General features: G+C 52.2%; 8 protein-coding genes across 8 annotated transcripts; 4 read left to right on the top strand and 4 right to left on the bottom strand.

Annotated features, from left to right (window-relative positions):
- Positions 1-129: 129 nt before the first annotated feature.
- Positions 130-1,672, top strand: BDV14DRAFT_199266 (FAD-dependent oxidoreductase; the record flags this gene model as incomplete). The annotated part of the gene is made up of 4 exons (XM_073773200.1): positions 130-410; positions 470-735; positions 796-1,166; positions 1,232-1,672. The coding sequence occupies 4 exons, from the start codon at positions 130-132 to the stop codon at positions 1,670-1,672; spliced, it is 1,359 nt and encodes a 452-aa protein (XP_073629097.1).
- A 196-nt stretch (positions 1,673-1,868) lies between these two features.
- On the bottom strand, positions 1,869-3,030 carry BDV14DRAFT_199265 (uncharacterized protein; the record flags this gene model as incomplete). The annotated part of the gene is made up of 2 exons (XM_073773199.1): positions 1,869-2,592; positions 2,675-3,030. The coding sequence occupies 2 exons, from the start codon at positions 3,028-3,030 to the stop codon at positions 1,869-1,871; spliced, it is 1,080 nt and encodes a 359-aa protein (XP_073629096.1).
- Positions 3,031-3,505: 475 nt separating this feature from the next.
- Positions 3,506-11,646, top strand: BDV14DRAFT_208380 (type I polyketide synthase; the record flags this gene model as incomplete). Its single annotated transcript, XM_073775384.1, has 3 exons — positions 3,506-3,565; positions 4,038-10,585; positions 10,653-11,646. The coding sequence occupies 3 exons, from the start codon at positions 3,506-3,508 to the stop codon at positions 11,644-11,646; spliced, it is 7,602 nt and encodes a 2,533-aa protein (XP_073629095.1).
- Positions 11,647-12,291: 645 nt separating this feature from the next.
- Positions 12,292-13,738, bottom strand: BDV14DRAFT_48530 (Zn(II)2Cys6 transcription factor domain-containing protein). The gene is made up of 2 exons (XM_073776880.1): positions 12,513-13,738; positions 12,292-12,455 (listed from the first exon to the last, which is right to left on the bottom strand). Exon 1 carries the CDS (start codon positions 13,618-13,620, stop codon positions 12,556-12,558), a length of 1,065 nt encoding a protein of 354 aa, XP_073629094.1. The 5' UTR covers positions 13,621-13,738; the 3' UTR covers positions 12,292-12,455; positions 12,513-12,555.
- Positions 13,739-13,807: 69 nt separating this feature from the next.
- BDV14DRAFT_199262 (uncharacterized protein) lies at positions 13,808-14,871 on the top strand (the record flags this gene model as incomplete). Its single annotated transcript, XM_073773198.1, has 2 exons — positions 13,808-14,162; positions 14,219-14,871. The coding sequence occupies 2 exons, from the start codon at positions 13,808-13,810 to the stop codon at positions 14,869-14,871; spliced, it is 1,008 nt and encodes a 335-aa protein (XP_073629093.1).
- A 719-nt stretch (positions 14,872-15,590) lies between these two features.
- BDV14DRAFT_208379 (putative NAD binding Rossmann fold oxidoreductase) lies at positions 15,591-16,705 on the top strand (the record flags this gene model as incomplete). The annotated part of the gene is made up of 2 exons (XM_073775383.1): positions 15,591-15,917; positions 15,965-16,705. The coding sequence occupies 2 exons, from the start codon at positions 15,591-15,593 to the stop codon at positions 16,703-16,705; spliced, it is 1,068 nt and encodes a 355-aa protein (XP_073629092.1).
- Positions 16,706-16,984: 279 nt separating this feature from the next.
- Positions 16,985-18,843, bottom strand: BDV14DRAFT_199260 (uncharacterized protein; the record flags this gene model as incomplete). Its single annotated transcript, XM_073773197.1, has 2 exons — positions 16,985-18,669; positions 18,735-18,843. 2 exons carry the CDS (start codon positions 18,841-18,843, stop codon positions 16,985-16,987), a joined length of 1,794 nt encoding a protein of 597 aa, XP_073629091.1.
- A 489-nt stretch (positions 18,844-19,332) lies between these two features.
- Positions 19,333-20,488, bottom strand: BDV14DRAFT_208374 (uncharacterized protein). The gene has a single exon (XM_073775382.1). It carries the CDS (start codon positions 20,324-20,326, stop codon positions 19,349-19,351), a length of 978 nt encoding a protein of 325 aa, XP_073629090.1. The 5' UTR covers positions 20,327-20,488; the 3' UTR covers positions 19,333-19,348.
- Positions 20,489-20,499: the final 11 nt, after the last annotated feature.

The following is a 20,499-nucleotide window of genomic DNA, read 5'->3' as shown; positions in this document are numbered from 1 at the left end:
AGATGAACGTGCCTTGAGTTTCTACCCCTACAGGAGTTCATCACCTCTCCAGCCACCCTCCACGACGGCAACAGATAGTGCAGATCCCAGCGCAAGATTTGCCTCCAGGCTCGATACGCATCCACCATCATGTTTCGAGTGATCATCATTGGCGGCTCGATTACCGGGCTTACCCTTGCCCATTGCCTGGAACTAGCGGGTATTGACTACATTCTCCTGGAGAAGCACGTCGATATTTTAGCCACAGTTGGCGGATCTCTTGGTCTCCTCCCAAACGCACTGCGAATATTCGACCAACTGGGCCTTTACGATAAGCTGAGTGCTGTCGGCTGTCCAGTGAACGTGGCCCACATGACATATCCTGACGGGTTTGTCTTCAGTGACAGCTTCCCCGCAGGTATCTTGAAAAAGTAAGTAATGATTCTGCGGACTCAATGTGTCATTTGTTCAATATGGCTAATCGCGGCAGATTCGGCTATCCACTCTCGATCCTCACCCGCCAGGAACTCATCCAGGTTCTGTACGAGGCCTTGCCGGATCAGAGAAAGGTCCGGACCGGGCAAAGGATCACTAACATACAGCTGCATCTGCATGGTGTAACTGTGACCAGCGATTCCGGGACCCAATACCAGGGTCATCTGGCTGTCGGCGCTGACGGTGTACACAGCACGACGCGAACACAGCTATGGAACGCTGCAAATGCACACGATGCCATTCCAGTGAAGGAAGATTCCTGTAAGCTGGAGCACTTGCAGCACCTTCCCGTTTGCAACTGAGCTGATAAGACCTCATTAGCACTCCGTGTTGATTACAGCTGCATCTTTGGGCTTGCTTCACCTTTGCCGGGAGTTTGCCCGGGTGAGCAGGTCGTTGCTTGTTCCGACAACGTGAATGTTCTCGTCTTCCCAGGAAAGGATGCTCATGTCGGTTGGGGCTTGGTCCAGAAGCTTGACAGGCGTCACACATATCTTGAAGCCACCCAGTTTAGCAGGGAATCTCTGCTGGCCCAGGCCCGCCAAGCCAGAGATATCCCCTTATACAAGGGTATACAGTTTCGCCATCTCCAGGATAACACCAAGCACTGCTCAGCAACAATGCTGGAGGAGGGCCTATTCGAAACCTGGCACCATGGACGCATCGTCTGCATTGGTGACAGCGTCAGCAAGGTAAAGCGCAACAAACCCCGCGAAAGAAGTTCACTTTGGAATCTGACGTATGTGTCGCTATGCAGATGACCCCCAATATGGCCCAGGGCGCTAACACCGCAGTCGAAAGTGCTGCGGTTCTTGCGAACGCTATCTACCGCATTAGCCGGACAGAAAATCCCTCAGTCACGGACATTCAAGCCGAGTTGGATTCCACCTTGAAGGAGCAGAAAAAGCGTCTGCGCTTCATCCATGCAGTATCATACGCAACCACCCGTGTCCACACTCGACAGGGCCTGGTCAAGAAATTTCTTGGCAGATACGCTTACCCGTATACCCCGAACTCCGCATTCCATACCTTTTCACGGCTAATAGCTGGTGCACCGTTCTTGGAGTTTGTGCCTCTTCCATCTCGTTCCGAGGTACCGTGGGTTCAGTCGTCGGAGCGGAGCTGGCTGCTCGGACGCTGGAGGGTTCTATTCGTCGTTGCCATCTCGATTGCCATCTACTACATGTTCAATGCCTGACATGGTTTCAGGGCGTAGACTTGGTCAAACTGGTACAACCCACAGTTCATGTGGATGACGGTTGATACTCAGAAGGCTCTGAATAGTAGGCACAAATGATACAACAACAATTCATTTCCAGAAAGCCATATACGGCGAATATCCTCTTCCCAGAGCTCATAGAACAGAAATTCCAGCACCAATTAATCCAACCCTGTTAAATTACCTTACCCTTTGCCCGCTCATGGAGGCAGTTATCCAATTTCCAAATCAACACCGTTGCTGCCCCAGCTGGTGAAGCCACCACAGACAGGACAAAAACCTGCAATGCCAATGCGATCACATCGATGTCCCCATCAAAGTCCCTGATATAGATCCCCACAACCCACAACAACAACGTAACTCCAGCGATTACATGGTCCCACTGAAGGAACGCGGTCATTGCCTCTACCAGTGTAGAAAACCAGGTTATAGTCCACGGTAAAGGTGGGAGAAATATATCTACAAGCGTCATTTCTTCGAATACCAGGGGCGCAAGGACGGCGAGGAGATGCGCTGTAGCTGCTGACAGGAACGCCAGAAGGTATAGAGGGCTTCGGTCGGGCGGGGAGTATTGTTCTCGATGAATTCTCGCGGCGCGGGGTGTGTCTTTTTGTAAGAATGATCGACCTGCTAGCACCACGAAGACCCATAATGGCCACCCTAATGCTACGGCCACAAGACGTTGTCTCGTGTCATCTTGCACGAGCGCCGGAATTGGGACCACGAGAAGGGTCAGACACGCGTAGAAGCAAATGAAAATGGTGATAAAAAGGCCCTGCATTGAGCGGAATGGCGGCATGGCTTGATCCTTCGTGGCGCGTGGGAGCGTCACCGCACAGTATATTGGCAGAACGAAGGCTTCGGCGAGCAAATACATAGAGGCCATGATCAAGCCGAGCCTAGCTGTGACATCAGTATGAGTCATTGCAATGCTCTATGAGGCTCAAGTGTGCCGGGTCATTGTTAGTTTATGGTACGTACCTCCATACGACACTGATTGTTGATTTCGTCCGTCGTGCCTCTAATGCGAGAAGGATATATGATGTTCCCCACGCACCAATCTTTGTCAGTCCCAGAAGTGAGAGCGCAGGATGCCGACCGTTAACCACAGGCCAAAAGCTAATGACGAGGGTCTGAATCACAAGGTCTATAGTGTGAATGCCGGTAAAGGTGTCCAATAACTTCGGTCCCCCATCGCTCGTTAGATTCCTACTTATTTTAGCCTCGATAGCATGGTGGCGGAGGCCGTTGAACGCGAATGGCAACAAGACTGTGTAGAGCGCTAGAAGTGATAGGCCAAGAAATGTTGCTTGGATGAGGGTGAGTGGCTGACGCATTGTGGCGATGAATACTGGCGCGAGTAGAGCAGAGATATGTTGTATCAACTGTATCGGGGAGGGTCGGTGTGTTAATTCGAGGAAGTCGTCTGTTGCGGATGAAGTGTTGCTGTAAATGGGGCAAGCAGCGTTATTGTATCAGCGTGACGATGTGAGGATTCCAGGGGTATTCGGCCGTCCTCGATATGGGGTCACCTTGATTTGGGGGGGATTCACCTCGACAAGTTTGCGTCGCTCCAGACGTCACTCCTGCAGCCGACTTTGGTCTCAACTCTCATCGCGCAGGCAAGCTACAGAGGTCATGCAAAGTTGTAAATACAGATCATTGTCACTGGGGAATCCTGGTCAATACCCTCAGGTTCCCCGGAGATGGGAAGGGTCTGTAAGAGGCCATCAACCTATGCGCGGCGTACGTGCAGTCCAGCTGTGACGTCAATAGCTGTAAGTTTCGGGGTACTGTGAAGCACCGTAAGAAATGACTAGAATTCCCTGGATTCCGATAGGTGATATGCAAGAGGGCGACATCAGATACGCTGTGTGAGATGTAGTGCTGTTTGCAAGATAGAATGTCCAAACCTCGTTGTACGACAGGGCTAGGCCATATCTCGTAGTTACAACGATACGTAAGCTCGAGATGCGACTTGAGATGCGTCTGGTGGTTCATGGAATCTAGTATATCAATTCTGCCTAGGATTATTGCATGCCGCGTCACTTCGTTGAGGCATGCTTTGAGCTAGAGGGAATCGGCTGGCTGAACACGCTCCTAGCATCTCCATGACAAGTGCGTAATTAGATCTGACTGCTCTGCTGTGTGAGCCAGCTGTGATTTCAATGCCCCAGCCAGCTGGGTTCGTCCTAGTCCACTACGCACCTACAAATACAGACTCGTCGCAGCGGCTTGGACTCCTTACTCACCATGGACCACTAGCCTTCAAACATATTGACATAATCATCATCCAATCAAATCTTTCAAACGACTATTAGTCGAAATGGCAGGTGGCATCAAGGCTGTCGATCCAATTGCCATAATCGGCACAGGTTGCCGTCTGCCAGGGGGGTCGACATCCCCCTCCCGATTATGGGAACTCCTCAAGGCCCCTCGTGACGTCGCATCGGAGCCACCGGCATCCAGGTTTAATATTGACACTTTCTATCATGAAGACCCCAGCTACCCGGGTACAACCAATGCCCGGGGGGCGTACTACCTTTCAGACGATCCTCGACAATTTGACGCGCCGTTTTTCAACATTTCTGCTGTCGAAGCAGAGAGCATCGATCCTCAACAACGGCAACTACTCGAAACTGTCTACGAGTCACTTGAGAATGCCGGCCTCCGGTTAGAGTCCCTTCAAGGCTCGTACACAGGCGTCTTTTGCGGAGTCATGAACAATGACTGGGGCGAGCTCGCGTGCAACGACTACAAAGGGATCCCGGCTTACCTGGCAACAGGGGCCGCGAGAAGTATCATCGCCAACCGCGTGTCATACTTTTTCGACTGGCGTGGACCCTCCCTTGCAATAGACACTGCCTGCTCATCAAGCATGCTCGCGCTTCACTCTGCGGTGACAGCCCTACAGCAGCAGGAATGCTCCTTGGCCATTGCTACAGGCACGAACCTTATCCAAAGCCCAAACGTGTTTATATCGGGTACCAAACTGCAAATGCTTTCACCGACAGGCAGAGGTCGGATGTGGGATGCAAAGGCCGACGGCTATGCCCGTGGCGAAGGTGTCATATCAATTGTCCTTAAGCGCTTGAGCAAGGCGATTGCCGACGGCGATTCAATCGAATGTGTCATTAGGGCTACTGGTACGAATCAGGATGGACGAACAACAGGATTGACGATGCCGTCGAGTACGTCTCAGCTGGATCTTATCGAGAAGACTTATGCTCTTGCGGGTCTAGATCCAAAGCGACCTGAAGAACGCTGTCAATACTTTGAGGCACACGGCACTGGTACGCTGGCTGGAGATCCCCAGGAGGCATCTGCTATACATCATGCATTCTTCGGACTTCCAACTGCCGATTCCGCGGGCGTCCAGAATGGCATCTCTGATGGAGCGTCCAATGGGGTTTCCAACGGGGTATCCAACGGGGTGTCTAAAGGAGTGTCCAATGGGACTTCCCATGACGAAGGGAAGCTCCTAGTTGGGTCTGTCAAGACTGTCGTTGGGCATACGGAAGGCACAGCAGGTCTAGCAGGCATCATCAAGGCGACCCTGAGCCTCCAGCACGGCATTATTGCGCCGAACCTTTTATTCGAGGAACTTAATCCTGCCCTGCAGCCGTTTGCCACTCATCTCAAAGTGGCCACGGAACCTATCCCCTGGCCAGCTCTGCCTCCAGGAGTCCCACGTCGAGTCTCGGTCAACTCGTTTGGATTTGGCGGATCAAACGCCCATGCCATCCTCGAAAGCTACGAGCCAAACACACATCACAATGGCGACTCAGTTCCCGAGCAGACTACGTCAACGGCTGGTGAACTCCCGTTCGTTTTCTCTGCGTCGTCGGAGAAATCACTCCTCGGGCTCCTAGAAGCATACGTCAAATACTTGATGCAAAACCCTAGCGTAGATCTCGTCGATCTTGCTTGGTCCCTTTTACAGCGGCGATCGGCCCTCAAGCTGCGAGTCAGCTTCTCCGCGTCAACTATCGACGATCTAGTCAGAGAGATCAAAAGTCAAGTAGATGCAATCGGCAGCAAGAAGTCCACACGTATCCACACCCAGCGAGCTTCTCTCCCTCCGCGGATCCTAGGAGTCTTCACCGGCCAAGGTGCGCAATGGACCATGATGGGAGCAGACCTAATACGAGCGTCCTGCGCGGCTCAAGGCTGGCTGACAGACATGCAACAATCCCTCGACAGTCTCCCACCCCAATACCGACCTTCCTTCTCACTAGCTGATGAGCTTACAAACCCCGCTTGTAAGATTAGCAGTGCAACCTTGTCCCAGCCATTGTGCACCGCGCTACAGATCATTCTCGTCAATTTCCTCAGGCAAGTCGGGATTAGATTCACCTCCGTGGCCGGACACTCCTCGGGGGAGATTGCAGCTGCTTACGCTTCTGGTAAATTGACCGCCCATGATGCTATCAGGGTTGCCTATCTGCGAGGGCTTATGGCGCCCCTTGCGTCTTCCGAAAGCGGGCAGGCTGGAGCCATGCTTGCTGCGGGCCTTCCGGCAGATGAAGCTCGAGCAATCTGCAAGGAGCTCAAGGGGACAATTGCCCTCGCTGCGAGCAATGCACCATCCAGTGTCACTCTATCGGGTGATGTGGATACTATTGAAGCGGTGGAACAGACGCTGAAAGAAAGTAACAAGTTCTGTCGCCGATTGAAGGTAGACACTGCTTACCACTCGCACCACATGCACCCTTGCTCAACGCCCTACCTGGAGGCTATCAAGGCGTGCGAAATCAGTGTCCTCCCGGGTGACGGTACGGAATGGTACTCAAGTGTCTACCCCGGACACACCCCGGACGGGCCTTCCCTCGCCGGTCGGTATTGGAATGACAACATGGTCAACCCAGTTCTGTTTGCGGAGTCGATTTCAAACGCCCTAAGGTCGTCCTCATCACCGCCGGATTTCGTAATTGAGGTTGGTCCGCATCCTGCGCTCAAAGGCCCTGTGCAACAATCTCTGGCCGATATTTTTCCTACAGCAGAAGTCAAATACCTCGCACCGTGCATGCGAGGAGCGAGCGGAACTGAGTCTCTGGCGGCTGTCTTGGGCTCGCTATGGGAGAGTCTAGGTACCGATGCGCTCGACGTAGGAGACTATCTTAGGCTCTTCGACCACCACACGAAACCGAAATTCGTGAGCGCCTTACCGACATACCCATTTGACCACAGCAAGCAATATGTCTCGCAATCTCGAATGGTGAAGAGTCACCTTTATGACCGTGGTTTTCCTAACCCGCTTCTCGGGACTCTCGAGCCTGATCGCACAGATGGCGAGTGGCGCTGGAGACATTACCTGCGACGAAAGGATCTCGAATGGCTCGATGGACATCGTATCCAGACGCAGACTATCCTTCCAGCGACCGGGTACCTTGTCATGGCTATTGAGGCTGCTGTCTTGGTGCATGAGGGAAATGAGATCCAGTCTCTCCGCATGGATAACGTGACAATTCATCAGGCCATTGTTATGCCTGACGATGAGTCTGTGGGAGTGGAGACTATTTTCAGGTTCGGTATAACTCGCCGTGATGAGAAGAGCATTTCTGGTGACTGGCATGTCCATGCCAGTACGGGCGATGCCATGCAGCTCCGAGCCTCTGGCCAGTTGACTGTAACATCTGGAGATCTCAAGGCAGATCTGCTGGCCCCATTTCATGGCGACGGTACTCCAGCGTTCCCGTTGAGTGCTGTTGATATCAATGAGTTCTATGGATTTTTGTCCAAGATGGGCTATGGATACACCGGGCTCTTCCGAGGCGTAGAGAGCTTATTTCGCCGCAAGAACGAGTCTTATGGCAGGATCCAAAAAGTCGACGTTGAAGCCAAAGGGTATCAGTACATGCTGCATCCTGCGGTTCTGGATTGTACGTTGCAAACCATGCTTGCAGCCATTGGTGCCCCTCATGACGGTGAATTGTATACGCTCCTTGTTCCAACACGGATCCAATCAATGACCATTAATCTGGCCCTTTGCGACAAGGGTCGAAAGACCTGGAATACGAGTGGGGTGGTCGGCAAGCTAGATTCAACAGGAATCTCAGGTGACGTTGGACTTTTTAACGACGAGGGCACTTGCCTTGTCGAGATGGAAGGCGTTGCAATATCTCCACTGTCAACTAGAGACGAGCCTCGCACGATTTTCTCAGAGGTTGTCTTTGGGCCGTTGGATCCATGCTCCGGACCTCACAAGGAACCAGCCGGTTTTTCGTCTCTCGCACTGGCTATGGAACGCATTGCCTTGCTCCAGGTAAAGCTCGTGCATGACCAGCTCACAGACGAAGACCGAGTGAAGTTCAATTGGCATCGCTCCCAGTTCGTTAAGTGGATCGATCGGACACTCTCCATTACCAGGGCTGGCGAGCATCCCATTTTGCGTCCAGAGTGGCTTGATGGCAGGCAGGAAGACCTTGACCGCTTACTAGCAGAAGCCCCAGACTCCCTTGGGACCGAGATGTCGCGGGTTGTAGGTCGGTCCTTGACTTCCTTCTTCCGAGGCGAGACGAAAATACTAGAGGAAGTGCGCCAGAACGATCTCCTCACCCGCTTCTACCGCGATGACGTCGAGATGAATGTGATGAACGAGCGCCTGGGTGCTGTAGTCGGACAGCTGGCGTTCAGGTACCCGCGGATGAAAGTACTGGAAATTGGCGCTGGGACAGGTTCAGCCACCCGCTCGATCCTAGAAAATATCAACCACTCCTACCACTCATATACATTTACCGACATCTCATTTGGATTCTTCGAGGACGCCAAAAGCGCCTTTGCCGCGCATGAAGAGCAATTCATGTTCTCTCCTCTAAATATTGAGATTGACCCGGCTCATCAGAATTTCGAGCTCCATAGCTATGATTTGGTTGTTGCGGCGAATTGCTTGCATGCGACGCGGTCCATGACGGAGACGATGGCTCATGTTCGCTCTCTTTTGAAGCCAGGCGGGTATCTAGTCATGGGTGAGATTACAAACACAGATGCCATTCGAGAAACGTTCATCATGGGCGGGTTCGAGGGCTGGTGGGCAGGCGAGAAGGATGGCCGTGTCTGGGGTCCCATGGTTGATGTGCCGGGCTGGGATCGCCTACTTCGACAGACCGGATTCGGCGGGATCGATCTTCGTCTTGGTCTAGGAGACCCAAAGCTCTGCGTCTTCGACGTCTTGGTTGCGCAGGCAGTAGATGAGCAGATCTCATTTCTGCGTGAGCCATTGTCCGCTCCTCGGCCAACGGATCTACAGTTGCCGGATAATCTGGTTATTGTCGGCGGTTCGACCAGGAATACGTCAGCTCTTGTTGCGGAGCTAAATGCATTATTGAAGCCTTACTTCGAACATATCGTCACCGTCTCGACATTGGAGACCCTGGCATTGGATGCCTCAGCCCAGACGCCTATCTTGAGTCTGACGGATATCGACTCTCCGTGCTTCCAGAGTTTCTCAGAAGATCGTCTTCGGGCCCTACAAAACCTGGTAGGTGCAACTAAACGTCATCTTTGGGTCACTGCAGGATCCGAGAGCGACTGTCCTTACTTTGGCATGACAAAGGGCTGGCTCAGGTCCCTCGGGTACGAACGCAAAGACTCTCTCCATCAGTACCTGAACATTGAGAATCCAGCTACGATGGACGCTACGCTCATAGCCACATACCTCATGCGTCTGGTGCACACACAAGATACAAACAACTATACCCTTCCCCAGCAAACTCATGCTACAGAGCGCGAGCTTTACTTCAAGGATGGGTCGATGCAAATCTGTCGACTTCGCCGTGAGCAAGCTATGAACGAGCGATACGTGTCCGCTAGGAATCTGGTTTCCCGAAAGGCGAACATCAATAATCCCCTTTCCACATTGCTCGCGGTTCCGATGGAGGATGACAGATGTGCGCTCCGCGTCAACGAGCGGCAATCTTTATTTGCTGATAGCGCAACTCATGTCCGCATCCGTGTCCGTTACTCGACGGTGAGGACTGTTCCTATTTCGGACGGACACCTGTACGTGCTTTTTGGGGAGCTCGAGGGTACCGAGACGCGGCTGCTGGCCTTATCGGAGACAAATGGGGGCACTGTTGATGTTAAAAAGACCCTGGCAACCCCTCTCTCTGAGTCTGTCTCACCTGGACAAGAGGCTGGCTTTGTGAAAGCTGTTGCCGATGTCCTGGTGGCTGGCTGGCTTGTTGATCAGATTCCCTGTGACCGTGGCCTTTTCGTGTACGACGGAGGAACTTTGCTCTGCGATGCCATTTCAACCTTCGCCCTAAGCAGAAACCTGCTGCCATTCTTTGCGGCCAGTATCCCAACCTCCTGCAGTCCGGAAGTTCGCTTTATCCACCCTAAAACTCGCCCGCGCATGATCAGGGATCTTCTACCACGAAATACATTTTTGGTCGTTGCCTTCGGTGATGCAGAGGGTGACGCACTCTTGACAACAATCCACAAAGAGCTTCCGCAAGTAGTCAGACTTGAGTCGTGGAAAACTTTATACCAAGCGGCATCGCGGGTCCCTTGCACTTTAATGGATGCGGCAACTTTGCTTGACGTTTCAATAAAGCTTGCAAGCCGCTTGAACAATGGAAAGACCTCTGTTAGCGTTATCGGAATGGATCGCTTGTCTGACCAAACTGTGCAGCCGGATCAACTCATTGATTGGACTGCAGCAGCCTCCATCACTGCCGAGATAGAGCCTATAACCTCTCAAATATCCTTGTCGCCAAGTAAGACCTACCTCTTAGCCGGTATGGCTGGAGATTTCGGACAGGCAATCTGTCAGTGGATGGTGAGCAAAGGTGCTCGGCACGTCATTCTCACAAGCAGAGCCCCGAAAACTCCACCGGAATGGCTCAATGCGATGGCTGAACGCGGCGCGCAGGTGTGTACAATGAGCATGTAAGTTGTCCAATAATTTAACACGCAAAGTACCCATACGCCAACTAATCAACCACTCTCAACCCAGGGACCTCTCAGATCGCAACTCGGTGATCTCGGTATTCCGCAAAATCCAACAGCGTCATCAACCACTCGGTGGCATCGTCAACGGCGCCCTCGTCCTAAACGACCGCCTATTCGAGGAAACAACCCTAGACATAATGCAGGACACCTTCGCCGCCAAAGTCGACGGCAGTCTCCTACTAGACGAGCTATCGCAGTCGCACACGAATCTGGAATTCTTCATCCTCTTCGGCTCAATCGCTGGCGTTGTCGGAAACGGCACGCAAACCGCTTACTCTGCCGCAACGGGCTTCCAGAGCGCCCTTATACAGAGCCGGCGTTCGCGCGGTCTCCCGGGTAGTATCGTCCATCCTGGCGTACTCAACGGGGTAGGGTACATGATGCGCCAGGGTTCGCGAATGGTAGAGCACGTCCTGCGCACGATGGGGTCGCTGCTATTATCAGAGCGCGACCTGGACAAGTTATTCGCTGAGGGTATCCTGGCGGGCAACCCGGACCGCAAGAGTAACCGCGAGATCGTCATCGGATTGCCCATGCTCGATCCGTCCGATAATCCCGATAACTCGTCGTACTCGAACCCGCTGATCTGGGACTACATCGACCACCGCATGAAGTCCGCCTCAACGCGTGGCGGCGGCTCAGCAGCGGCTGATTCAACCCGTGCGCTCCTCGAAGCAGTAACCAGCCTCGACGACGTCCCGCCCATTGTCTCCGCAGCACTGATCGCAAAAGTGCGCAGTAAATTCAATCTCCCCGATGACGTTACCGTCGAGCCAGCGACGCAGCTTAAGGATCTAGGTATCGACTCGCTTGTCGCTGTGGACATCCGGACGTGGTTTGCGCGTGAGCTAGCGGTTGACATTCCGCTCTTGCAGATTCTAGATGGCGCGTCGATTCAGGAGCTTACAGGCGCAGCAGTGGAGAAGTTGCCGCCGAGTGTTTTTCCGAGGTTTGCTGAGTTGAGGAACGCGGGGGATACGAACGGCGCGTCGGATTAATCACGATTCACGACGTTGTTTACCTCTTACGTCATTCTCCTCATACCGCTCTTGATTTATTTTACAGAGTAGTGTCGTGTTGAATTGGATTTTTCTTTTGTATTGGATAAGTAGGCAAAAGAATTATTTTTAACTTGGCTGCTGTATCGCGTACCCTTCCCCGATACCGTCGCATTAGGCTACTATATATTTCAAATTTCAGCGGGTCGAGCCCACCGAGGCCCATCCGTGGAGCCTCATGAAATGCGCTCGCTGTCTAGACGATCTTGATCTTTGGGCAGCTTCTCTTATTCGAAGAGTCCCCTCGTAAAAATATGTTTGAACCTCGGCGGCTCGACCACCTCCTCGCCAAATCCGGAATGGATGTTTGCGCGGCAACCAAATAGAGGAATGGCGACGCAAGGGGTAAATGAGAGTGCCCCGTAGCCGTGACGAGCATCTGCAATGACGATACACGACCAATCAATGCCAGCGTACTTTGCTCAGAGTTGTCGCTGCGTATAAAGACGATTGAGGGAGACCTGGAATACCACAAAGGAAAATCTCTTCATCATGGAGACGACGAACATGGGATGATGCATATACGGGATGCGGTTGTGGGTCTACCTAGGCTTTGGGGATTGCGATAAATGTTCTAGCCGCGGTCGCGGTACCTATGACGAGGGAGCGGCTTTAGGAGATTGATGAGGGAAATAGGAGGTCGAAGACGCTCGGGAGAAGGAGTACTAAATGAACATTTAGAGGTGACTGTAGACACAATATATGATAGCACGAGTACTGACACTCCCGGCTGACGACCTGAACGTTTACTACATATATTGCAGTTAGACACCGGTAGTAATGATACTCAAGATTTATTGACGTACGCCCATATGTAAAGCAAAGGTGAGGATAATGTCTAAAGGTATATCATGTCAACATATCCTGTGTATTTTTGACGATCTGCGTCAGTAAATCAGCCTTGCGTACCATGTCCGTCCATAGCATACTAATCTCCGAATTCTGCACTGCCCTCTGCTGCCGCTCTTTGACCACCGAGCTCAAGCGCCCCAACAAGTCTGCAGAAAATGCGGTGACTAACGACATGTACATAAATGCCTTTTGCTTGGAGATGGGTGTTCCATCACCAGCGCTGACTCGAAGCGGAGACGAACTCATCACGCCCAGCTGTATGTTTGGAAGGACCACAGCCCAGTCAGGTCTAGGGCGAGGTGGAGGAAGTGAATGTTTGATGCATCGCTGAATCAAAGAAAAGAGGACTTGGTATATAGCACCAAGTCGAATATGACAAGCGGCAATCATGTATGTTGTTGATTCGTCCTGAGCTGGTAATGGCGTGCGGTCAAGGCAATGTTCCACGAGGTCGGCAAAGTAAGTTGTGAGACTGAATAGCTCATCGATGATGAAAGCGCCGGCACTTGATTGAGCGGAGGATGTATCGGTACTTTCTGGCAAAGAGGGGAGTTTCTCTGCTAACATCGACAAAGCAATGTTAAGATACGCAAGTTCGCTGGCCGCAGCAGCACGGTTGGGGATGTGTGGTTGTGTTACTAGGGCAAGGTCCTGAGTCTGAAGCGCATCAGATTCCAGTACATCGAGCCATGGAACTGAAGGCATTGCGCTGCCTATATGGGGCTCTGGTTGTGGCAGACTGACCACGTCGGTGGCTGTTGCTGGTGCCACAAGGGCCAGCCATTCGTCGTGATCAAACGGCAGTTCAAGATCGAAGTCGTTCGCGGCTTGAAAATCTGGTCGAAATAGCATGTCTGCTTCTGAATGCACTGCCTCTTTGTTTGATGACTCAGTCGGCGTTTTCGAGGCCCTCAACGACGACTTCTTTATTGAACCCCGCGGCGCACGCGGCGAGAAGACACAGGTTGCATCGAGTCGTGAGCATCGCTCGCACCGAGCCTCCCCACGTTTCCGTATACATCGGAGTTTCTGAGAGTGACATTTGTTACACGCGGCTCGCATGGTGTCAGTGGTCGGAGAAAAATTGAGAACAGGGTTTAGGAAAAAGGAAAGAGGCCACAAGGTGTCAGCGTTCAGCTGGCGTTCGGCGTTTTCTATTTGTTTGGCAGTGGCGTTCGGCGTTATGCCAAAGTACTTATTCGGAAGCGACCACCAATTCCTACAGTGTGACAACACTGAACAACCCACAATGGTCTCGCTTGATGAAATCTCCGCCTCCAATGCGAAATTCGCATCCGCCTTCCCTGCTGGCCTCGTTGGCGTCTTCGTCGGGGCTACCAGCGGTATTGGGTATGGTACCCTGAAGGCCTTTGCGAAGCATACTGTTCAACCCCGCGCATACTTCGTCGGTCGCTCTCAGTCTGCTGCGAATGCTATTAGCGCAGAGTGCCAGGAACTCAATCCAGGCGGAGAGTACATCTTCATACAAGCGGATGTGAGCCTCATCAAAGTGGTCGACGATGTGTGCAGCCAAATCAGGGAGAAGGAATCAGCATTGAATATCTTGTGTCTGAGCCAGGGCCAACCCAGTCTTGATCGCAGTGGTATAGTTGCCTTAAGCTGCCGCAAAAGCATCATACCCTTTACTAACCTCTCATAGTAACTACCGAGGGCCTTCACCTCCTCGCAGCACTAGGCTCGTATTCCCGTCTTCGCTTCATGAGCAACCTGCTTCCACTCCTAAAGAAGGGGGAAAGCCTCCGTCGTGTCCTCACCGTTGGTGCAGGGGGATTTGAAGGCCAAGTCGACACCTCTGACTTTCCTGCCCTTCGCATTCCACACGAGCAAATCCGTGGCCATCTTGCAAGTGTTATGACATTCGGTCTAGAGGCTGTATCCCGGGACTCGCCCAATGTCTCATTTATACACTCTTACCCGGGCGCAGTTAATACCCCATTGACGCGACAATTGCTCGCGTCGGGAAATGCTGCACCGATCAAAATCCCCGTCCTCGAGGACTGGCTAAGTCCGGAGGAGAGTGGTGAAAGGCATATATTCTTGTTGACGAGTTCAAGGTATCCTCCCAGGGCCAGGGATGAGTCGACGTCTTTAGGAACGAGTGACGACAGTATCGCTCGCGGTATAGATGGTCAGGTCGGTAGCGGGGTGTATTCTGTCGGTGTCGACGGGGAGAATGTGTCGACTGAAACAATTGATTTTCTCGCGGAGTTGAGGGGTCAAGGCATTGTCGATAAGCTTTGGGAGCACAATCAGGGCGAGTTTAAGCGCATCACAGCGGCTAATGGACTGTAAAGTGGTATGCTGATGGAAAGTCCTGTTGACTGAGGGAGGTGGAAAGGTCATGATCATCCGGTAATAGGACGGTGTACGTAGTTTTGTGTATTCATCTTTCCCCACCCTGAAGATCAACATATCGTCCCAGTGGAACTTATTCCCCTGGGTTTAATCGTCGTTATGTGTCTTTATGTCGGAGTCAATGTCAATTACTCGAGGAAAACAGCTCTTGTAGCTCAGAAAAGAAAAAGTCCCCGGTACCCCGCCACATCCCACATCCATTACCCCTCAGTAGTTATGAGCTCCGCTGGAAAGTCGACAGTACACAGGGTGTGAGACGCGGGGGCGGAGTATATACCCCCATACATCGGGGGCGAGGGGAACAGTGGACGGGGACCGGGGAGAAAATTCCTCATTTGACGGGAACGGCAACCCTCGGAGTTTCCCCGATCTCGACCGGCGTCATCATGCAGTGCTCGTCCAAAGCCTTCGCCGTGACCGTCGAATGTTGGAATCCAAGTTCCGATCCCATGCCGGATAATTCATGCCATTTTTGGCAATTGAAGCAAAAGGCGCCCGACAGTACTACAACAGTATGCATCAACAACGGGAACCATGCATCCAGGTACAGCCTCGAGAATCTATAAAGCACTGCCTGTCTTCCAGCAATTGAGACTTTCATTCAGCACCAAAATACACACATTTCACATATCCACATCCACATCCACATCCACACAATGCCTCCCAAGAGATTGCAAGTCGGCGCTGCTGGCCTCGGCCGTATGGGCAAGCGCCATGCCCTCAACTTCCTCAACCGCGCTCCTCGCTCGCAGCTTGTCGCTGCATTCTCGCCGGACCCTGAGGAGATCTCGTGGGCCAAGCAGCACCTTGAGCCTTTCGGTGTCACTTTGTACACCAAGTACGAGGACATGATCAATCACCCTGGTCTTCAGGCTGTTGTTATCGGAACAGCCACCTCTGTTCACGCCGAAGAGGCCATCAAGGCTATGGAGAAGGACCTCCACGTTCTTTGCGAGAAGCCATTGAGCATTAACCTTGACATTGTAAGTCTCCTACCTATCTATCTATCGAACTTTACTAACAGCATCAGTGCAACGAAGTCGTCGCCGCAGCCAAAAAACGCCCACACCTTAAAGTAATGTGCGGTTTCAGTCGCCGCTTCGACGAATCGTACAGAAACGCCTACAAGAAGGTCGAAAACGGCCTGATCGGACGCCCCTCCATCCTCCGCTCCCAAACCTGCGACAAGCACGACCCCTCAGGCTTCTACGTCGAGTACGCCTCCTGGTCCGGCGGCGTCTTCGTCGACATGGCCGTGCACGACATCGATTTAACACTGTGGTTCTTCGGGTCGGACATCGTCCCCAAATCCATCTCTGCGTACGGAATCACAGCCGTAACACCGGATCTAAAGAAATACAACGACTTTGACAACGCCGTCGGCATCGTGGAGTTCCACAACGGCAAGATCGCGCACTACTACTGCTCGCGCATGATGGCGCACGGGCAGGAAGATACCACTGAGATTATCGGCACGGAGGGCAAATTGTCTGTGAACTTGAACCCGGCCAATGACTTGGTGAACTATTACCACCCTGGTGGGATTACAAGGGAGATTCCGGCTACGTACTGGGGCCGCTTTGAGCAGGCTTTCATTCGGGAGACGCAGGAGTTTGTGGACTCTTGTTTGGATGATACGCCGTTGCCTATGAAGCTTAGCAATGCTGTTAAGGCGGTGCAGATTGGTGCTTGGTTGCAGGAGGCGCTTGTTACGGGGAAGCAGTTGAAGTTTGATGAAACTGGGAGGAGGATTGAGGCTTCTAAGATTTAGATTTGGATGTACTGGAGAATATAAAGAACCAGATCTAGATTTGAATGTGATATGAAAGACGATCGCTCATGCAATGTCTCGCTTCCACTTTAATATGCGTACACCAGAAGTACTGTCGCTCCTTCTTCACCCATATCGCGATCGTGCCTTCCCAAGGATGCAAAATTCACACGGTCGCTCCTTCCTCGTATTGGGAAGCGGTTCTTTCACTTATTTTTCCTGGACTCTTATTATGAATTCTTCTTATAGTCCCTTATGGATTGGGGTTTTCCTTCAAACTTAGCCCAGCCACCCCCATGACTGCTTCAACCGATGTCTATAATGCCCCACTGGCCACCCATGATGCCATTCTAGCTCATCCAGTAACTCTAGAAGTGCATTCTGCTCATTTCGATTGTCAAAATGCTCTCCGCATACCACAATCCCTAGCAATGCTGTCGTCAACGAAGGCGGGTTCTGTCGGTTGTGTATTGCTATCCCACACAACCGCAACACTGACGCTCTTAACTCTTCACTCAGGGCTCGCATACTCTCTCTGTGCCCGAAGCCCAGTCTTGGTATGTTGGGGTTATATACCGCCAGCAAGATGCGGGCGAGCTCAATGTGCTGTACGCCCGCGACATGGATGTTCGTCAAGTAGCAGATTTCGGGGAAGACTTCGCCTTTATGCGCATTCGGTTCCCGGAAGTATATCGGTTCAAAGCTCGATGGCAAACAGTCTATCCATCTATCTGATTGCGATTTCAGATGCGACCACCTTTCTTTCGTGGACGCTCCTTCGGCCGGGGCATGTGCGGCATGTCCGTAGCAAAACTCTAGGACGTCTGCGCAGAAGATTATCAATCGCGCTGTCCAGAGTGCGTCTTCTCCAGGCGTGAATGATCGAAAAACGTCGCATCGTGACAATGACATTTTGAACGGTCGCTGCTTGATGAAGGCTGAATATACTTCCATTCGAAATGCCACCCAGAACGACGCTTGGCGGAGGCTTGACATGTACCAGCGCGACTCCAAGGTCATTATCCTCCCAAGGGTTGTCGATGACGGAGAACTATATACTTCGATGGGAGAGGAGCCGACGTCGAGCTCGTCCCTTCCGGTCGTCCCAGACGCGACCGATGGGTTTCTTTGCGCAATGAGTGGCACTTTTGGTATCTGAGCTTCGATGAACATGTTGACCACTTGAAGGAAAAACTCATCGTCTCTTTGTTCGTCCTGCAGCGGGTAATCAACTTCCTCATAAAACCGAAGGATAATCGCCGCAGCAAGCAGATCCTCATTGTGAGGTTGGGTAGGATCCGAGCTCAGTTGCAACAGGGCTTGAATGCACTTGTTGTGGTATTGCAAGGCGGTTTCGTCAGTCAAACCATCCAACACTCGCCCATTGTATTCAATCTTCCCGGATGGCGTCCTGTGTTTGGGGATTCGCGTAAGGTGTCGCGCAGATGCCGCCAGAATCGCGTTCATGAGCGGCGGGCAGCTTCTTGCTCGGTGAGGGACAACGAGTTCGAAATGCCGCTCTGGATCACACAGGTCTAGCCATATGCTCAGGTGTTCGATAAAATATCCAAGCAAGCAGAACTCAAGTCTGTTGTTGTTGGACAAACTGGAGCTCGGCGAGGGTCTCACTAAACCACGCATGATAAAACTGCTTGGCGGCGCAGGCTCTTGCATTCTTGCTGAGGTGCATGGCTCTGGTGGTTGTGTGAAGGTTTCTGGGGCGATAATGTCGCCCAATAGAAGATCGATTCTGGCGACCGTTGATGGCGTTGGGACAAAGATACTGGGCGACTTTGGTGCAGCGTTGGAATGTTCAGCTTGCGGCGCCTCCTGTCGTTCATCTTCCACTGAATTGCCAGGTAAAACATCCGACGTCGTGTCATCGTCATCGTCATCATTGTGGTTGGAATCGTTCCTATACAGCGCCGCCAACTCCGCCGTCTCGTCAACATATACAAGTTTCCCTACAACAGTTAGCTTCGGACCGACCGAATGGAACTGCACAGCTCCTAAATTCCTCAACACATACTAGGTATTTTAGTCTTAGCAAAATGCGATGAAGCAAGACCAGCGTTACTATTCTGCTTTGCGACTTTCCCAGAAACATCGCTAAACCGTATGCGCGTCTTCGCCTGCATGCACGGGATGCCATCCTTCTCGCACTGCTTGCACGATAAGGACGAAACAGCACCGACCTCGCACTTGGTATGCTTCTTTGTGTGGCTGGTCAGTCTAGTATATCAATCACAGTTTCAAGGTGGACGTATCTGCAGTTGTTGCACGTCGTGCTCCTCCGTTTCCTGGTCATATTGGCGTTCGGTGTGTTGGCGGCGGGAGGGGCATGCTAGTTGCCTGATTCTGCGAAAAGGGGAAGTCTGGTTGAGAGGCATGGCCAGGATCGGGATCTCCGCACACTAATATGCTGGTTGCAATGGAATTGGCAAGGGAAATCCGGGGCGGGGTGAGCAGAGCTGGGCAGAGCAGAGATAGGGGGAGGCGGAAGGAATTGCCTCATGCGGGGGTGGGGATCAAGGTTGTAAATGTGGGGTTGTAGGGGTTTCTTCCTCCTTTCATTTTCTTATAGTATTAACTAGAATATACACGAACTAGAAACATAAAACATCACTGCCCTCGTGAACACCCTTATTGTGCTTCTATAGCCCTCAACTTCTCCTGCAACGCCGCAAAATTCCTCTTCATCGCATTCGTATTAAACTCCTCCCCCGTAACAAGCGGATACTTCTTCTTCGGCCCCTGGATAATCGCATCCTTACAAGGCTGGTTAAAAAATGCAATACTATACCGATCACCATAATAATCGCCCTCCTCAGACGGCGCCTTCACCCGATGAAACGTCGACTTGAACCGATCGTCCGACCACGACATCAGCAGGTCGCCAATATTGCATACAATCTCGCCAGTAAAGGGCTCAACCTTCGTCCATTCATCGCCGATTCCAAACTCAGTGACGCTCTCGCGACCGGGACAGATCTCCAGCCCACTTTGGCCTGTTCGTTGGAAGAGAAGCGTTAGGAAGTCCCAGTCTGCGTGGGCGCCTGCGCGGTGGTATGTCTTGCCATCTGGTTTTGTGGGGAGAGCAAAGTAGTGCAGGAGACGACAAGTAGTTTGGCAATTTGAGCGAGAGACATCGTGCGCCTTGACGAAGAAGTCGTCGGGGAACCCTAACCCGCGGGCGAAACAGCGCATGAGCAGCTCGGATACTTTTTGGACCTTGTGCATAAAGTCGAGGCTCTTCTCTTTGAATCCCTCGATGTGTTTGTCGTCTAGCCATATTCCGTTCATGTTCTCGCCAAACTGCAACTGGTAGGATTCCTTGGTATCAGGCTGTCCTGTTGACGGGCGGACTTGCGAGTTCGTTTCCCAGCCGACGTTGTTCGGGTTCCAGGGGACGGTCTTTTTGACATCGGATGGGAGAGAGAAGAATGACTCTGCTAGGTCGAACATATTTTCGATATCGGGAATGAGGAGGCCATGGTTGGTGATCGTGAAGAAGCCAACGTTCTCAGCAGCATAGATGAGTTCCGACGTGATTTCATCAATACGAGTCTCGAGATCGTGGAGGGAAATGCGAGGGATGGGGCGCGTGGTATAGCGGGTCATTTTGCTTGTAATAACCTAGGTATGATGGGTTGATGCCGTCGAGGTAGTTCTTGTCAATGGCTATATATTGTCTTGTCAGCTTATCATGTTGGAGATGACCCCGCTCGGCCGAACCGATAACAGACCGATAAAGTCCATATCAGCGGCCGAATTGCCCGTCGGTTGTATCCTGG

The sequence above is a fragment of the Aspergillus stella-maris genome (genome assembly GCF_047715825.1).
Source record: "Aspergillus stella-maris strain CBS 113639 unplaced genomic scaffold BDV14scaffold_21, whole genome shotgun sequence".
Lineage (NCBI taxonomy): Eukaryota > Fungi > Ascomycota > Eurotiomycetes > Eurotiales > Aspergillaceae > Aspergillus > Aspergillus stella-maris.
This window is presented reverse-complemented; position numbering and strand designations above follow the sequence as displayed.